Below are 5,164 nucleotides of genomic sequence, written 5' to 3' on the forward strand. Positions count from 1 at the left end.
AGTATTACAGCAGTTTCAAAAACAACGAATAAGAAATCTCAGTCTCAGAAAATAATTTAAGATCTATGTTATAATAGTTCATAAAAAATAATATGTTCTATTTGGTTTGTGGCGGAAGAATGGATAACTAAAAAGAATTTTAAAAAGAATAAAAATAAAAAAAAATAAAAATGAAATGATCACAATCTATTGAAGGGACCAAATGCAAGAAGATGGAAAATATTAATAAAAATGATAAATATATAAATATAATTAATAATAATGAAACATCCCAAATTGGGTTCATGCTCCAAGCCTGTACATGCTTATTTTATATGCCATTATTCATGGAACTAATTAATTAAATCCCCAACAGATAATTTATTTTAAGATTATTTAAAAAATAAAAAAATTAATCAGTGGGCCCAAAGCCACGTGAACACAGTTGGTCTTGCTTCACAGAAGTCAGCCCACCTACATATCCATCCCTCTCACTCCCTTTCACTTCTACTTTCTTATAATAATCAATTTATAAAAAATAAATAAATAATAATAATAATAATAATAATAATAATAATAATAATAATGATAATATAGAACGAGTCATGTATATTTATAGCATCAAAATTTCAAAGGCCCTAAATCAAATAGTCATAAATTTGAGACATTTCTAATAATAATAATCTAGAAATGTTGCATCCATCTATATATAGATACGTACACACACACTCCAAATTCCACCTCCACCATTATTATTTTTCCTAACTTGAATTAATACTACGGTTGGTTTCTCTGTTTCTATTTTTATTTATTTTTCTTTTCAAGAAATAAAAAATATATATAAAATATTTAAAAATGAGCCTTCCCCAAAGTGCGAAGAGCCAGCCGTCAAAATTCCACAAGAAACGGCTGAGCCAGGAGCAAGTGCGGCTCCTGGAGGCTTGTTTCGACGCCACCAAGAAGCTCGAGCCGGAGCGAAAGTTCCAGCTGGCGCGGGAGCTCGGCGTGCCGCCGCGCCAGATAGCCATTTGGTATCAGAACAAGCGAGCCCGGTGGAAGAACCAGGCTCTGGAAGTCGACTACGGCGCCCTCCAGCTGCGCCTCGAAGCCGCACTAGTCGAGAAGAAGCAGCTCGAGAGGGAAGTCGACGCCCTCCGGCTCGAGCTCAAGCGAGCCGAGGACATGCTGTTTGGGTCCTTCAGAGAAGCCGCTCAGCTGAGCCAGCCGAACCACGCCGGTCCGCAGGTTTCGTCTCTGTCGAGCTGCTGCGACGAGGGCGCCGCCAGCTCGAGCCTGAATGAGGACGTCGGCTGCTCAGTTAAATGGGGAGCTGCCGCCGCCGCCGGGGGGGAGACGTTGCAGTATGAGGAGCTTTATGCTTGTTTGATGCTGGGTGGGGCCAAAGGATCCAACGGCGGACAAATTCCCGAGGGGATGAACTACGAAAGAGATTTTTGGGTATAAAATTATTGAATTATTGAAATTAATTATCATGGTCGAGTGCAAAAATTAAAACTTGAATTATTAGTGTTATATATATACATACACATAATATATGTATTTGGGTGCATGAAGATCATCAAGGGTTGATCAATAAAGTGTTTAGTTTGATAATTTAATAAATTTTGTTGTAGCCTCATCACTTTTCATCATTTTATTCTTGTAATTTCATTATTTATTTATATAATTTTCTTCACAAATCACATATCATATATATAAATATATATGGGATATTTTTGGAATTATTAGAATTAAACTCATTTTTTTAAAATTACATATAACTGTTATTCTTTGTTTTTTAATGGGATTATGTATAGTTTTTATTCTTCATATTGAATTTTTCTTTTTTTTTCTTTTTTTTTTAAAGAAATTGAAGTAATAAGAGGAAACAATAATTATATTTAATTATAGTTGGAAAAAAGACGTATATGCTTGCATTTTCCAACCGTATGTAGGACATTAGATGAGCTTTAATCAAAGTAACACTACTAGAAAAAAGGTTAATAATTGCGAAAATTTGTCGCAAATTTTAATCCGTAACAATTAAAAGTCACGGAAAGTAATTTCGTGAATAATTTATGACACTATTTTTTGCTTTGACTATTCCGTAAGTAATATTTGCAGAAAAAGCTACAAACAACTTTCCGTGACTATTTAAAGTAATGGCTTATGTAACGAAAATGTCCAAGATATTTCTATTCCGTTCTTTTGACTATTTCGTCACAAAAATTGTCACAAAATTTTTTCTTGACTATTTTAAGTTGCGGAAAAAATAACCAAAATATTTCCAACATTTTAAATTATTACAGTTATCGTCATAATATAATTTTCGTGATTTTTTAAAATCAAATGTCACAACATAAGTAACGAAAACAACTATAAATTTTTCTTATTATTGTTCGTAGCTATTCAAAGTAATAACAAAATAATAAAATCATCTTCAATATCTTTATTCAATATCGTTCGTAGCTATTCAATTTTTTTGTTAAAAATTCATGATGATATATTAAATAAATATGTATATATTTTTAAAAGATAAATTTATAATCAATAATATTTATATAGTTAAAATATAATGACAAACAAAAAGTATTACTTTATAGTAGATAGCTAAGTTGGCATGGCAGGTCATAATTCCGAAAAAAATAATCGTGTGTGGTTGCATTGAACAAAAATTATAATATAATTATATTATTTTTCAAAAATATAAAATCACGGAATTGTTACAACTTTCGTTAACATAAAGTCACAGAGGTGTAATGGTATTATTTTGTAACTTATTGTCACGAAAATGTCACCATTATAAAATATTCACGAAATTTTGTTGCAGCTTCTGTTAGTATATAAAATCACGGACATATCATGGTATTATTCTATAACTTATTGTCACAGAAATGTCACAACCTAAAAAAAGTCACCAGCAAAATTCCACGGAAATGGTTCCGTATATTTTTCCGTGACTTTTTGGTAAAAAGTCACCAATTTGTATTAAAACCGTGACTTTTTTTACCGCAACTATAGCCTAATTTTCTGGTAGTGTAATTGGTCTAACCGACTAATATAGCATAATTAAATTGGATAATCCAATATTATTGATTTTTTTGTAGTAAGATTAGAATCTGATGTTGAACTAGAGTCTTCATCATCCTCCGTCACACTCCCTTCCTGGCTCAAGCGCAAGCTTGGATAAAAATTGACCGAATAAAGAGGGATCAAGAGCCATCGCAAAAGGCATCAGCAATTTGGAAAATGGTAAAAATATAATAAAGTGTAAAAATCCTTGAGTGAAATATTGATGAATAAAGTAACAATTAATGTCAATATGTTTTGATCCTTCATGTGAACCGAATTTTAAACTAAATAGATTGTAGAGAGGTTATCACAATGCAAAAGTATTGAATTGATAACTGACATGACATGTGAAAATTCTAAAATATATATGTAATTCAAAGAAGTTTAAAAACAAATACAACCAACACAGTAAATTCTCACTTTAGTGGAAGGGTAGAAGACACTTGATTACTCTTTTTTATTTTCATGAGATTAAATAATTATCCAAGATCCAATTAATGATATGTGAACATCTAGTCATCAATTTCAATCAACATTCCAATAAAAATATAAGGAGAAAGTAGAAGAAAAAAATAAGAATAGTTTAGCACCAATGGTACCTCAAAGATGTTTCAGAAATCGTTGGGTGGCATTCCAATATTGAGTTATGGGTTTAGCCATGAATTGCAAGATTTGTTGGATAAAAAATATAATGTTTAGCCCAGTCATTGTAAGATATAATAGTCAACCAATTAATATTCGAAAATGTGAATGTTGATAATATGATAGAGGAAAATTAACTTTAGTTTAAAGCTTAATCCCAAAATAATAGGTGTGAGAACAAGATTATAGTTAAATATTTCAAATTTCGTTAAATATATTAAAGAAAAATTTGGTATGAGTGAAAATTAAGCTATAACAAAAATGTTCACCCTATATTCCTCCCAAAAAAAATCTATTGTTTCTAAGTTTTCAATGATATAAGTTTTGTCAAGATTATCTGTTATTCTTTTTATTATGAGAAAGTGATCCTTTGTAATGAGTATATTATCAAAATATACTACAGAAAAGATAATGTGAGTATCAAATGTGAGAGTGAATTAAAATTTTGAATTAATCTAATTAAGCGAAAAAAGATCAATTTTAATGAAAATCTTTTATACCACCGACAAGGGCCTATTTAGGATATAGAAAGAGCGTTTAAGCTTTCAAAGTAAACATAGGGTGCTCAACAACCCAAAAGAGAAACAATGTCTAATTCTTTAGTCAATCATTTTGTAAAAATACATTATTCACATCAAGTTGGTGGATTCACTATCTTCTAGCATAAATAAATGTAAGTAAAATTTGAACATTTATTGTCTTTTCCAACGGAGCAAAAGAATCAGTATAATATTTCTCTCGAACTTGGAGGATATTGAAAAATGAGGCTAAACCAAATCTCTTTCTAACACTAAAAAATGGTTCAACTCTTCGAAGCGTGGTTAACTCACAGTTGTAACAACCAACTGTCTACCAATTAAATACTAAACTTCAAAGTAATAAATGAGACAATGATTTGTTAACTCAGTTCAGTTATAAATCAATTTACTTATGGGAGATTCCAATTTATGAGTAGTTCAATTACAATTAGTCTCGATTACATAATTGAAACAACCACAAACTCTCTTAACTCATTTTTTCTATAATGACTAACCTTGCAATTCATACACAAGTACTAGTAGTCACAAACGTGTACTGACACCAATGTTTACAATAACTACAGAAAAATGCAGTTCAGAGCTAGTCATCTTCTTCAATTGGACCTCTGAAAACTTCTTCTTCCGACAACTTTTCCGGTGAGTTTATGTGTCAAATACAAGTTCAAAATATAGAGATAGAGAGGAATAGGAATGAGAGCTCGATTGATTAATTTTTCTCTCTAGAATAATCTCTCAAATTGTGTTCACACTCAACCAAAGTTGTCCTAGCTGTGTATACAGCTTCTTTGTTTTGTGAGAAAAATTGATCAAATTAATTCTCTTAGCATAAATATGGAATATGGTGTTTCTTCATGTATCTGAAAATATGTTGACGGTCATCATTCATCCAATTTATCTTGTATATGTATTTGTAGATATGAGACAAAATGGAC

General features: G+C 30.9%; 1 protein-coding gene across 1 annotated transcript; it reads left to right on the forward strand.

The window, feature by feature from the left end:
• Positions 1–645: 645 nt before the first annotated feature.
• LOC127247803 (homeobox-leucine zipper protein ATHB-52-like) lies at positions 646–1,653 on the forward strand. Its single transcript, XM_051269833.1, has one exon. The coding sequence runs from the start codon at positions 835–837 to the stop codon at positions 1,441–1,443; it is 609 nt and encodes a 202-aa protein (XP_051125790.1). The 5' UTR covers positions 646–834; the 3' UTR covers positions 1,444–1,653.
• The last annotated feature ends 3,511 nt before the right edge of the window (positions 1,654–5,164 follow it).

The sequence above is a fragment of the Andrographis paniculata genome, unplaced genomic scaffold (assembly GCF_009805555.1).
Source record: "Andrographis paniculata isolate CXL003 unplaced genomic scaffold, ASM980555v1 Contig32END, whole genome shotgun sequence".
NCBI classification, from domain to species: domain Eukaryota; kingdom Viridiplantae; phylum Streptophyta; class Magnoliopsida; order Lamiales; family Acanthaceae; genus Andrographis; species Andrographis paniculata.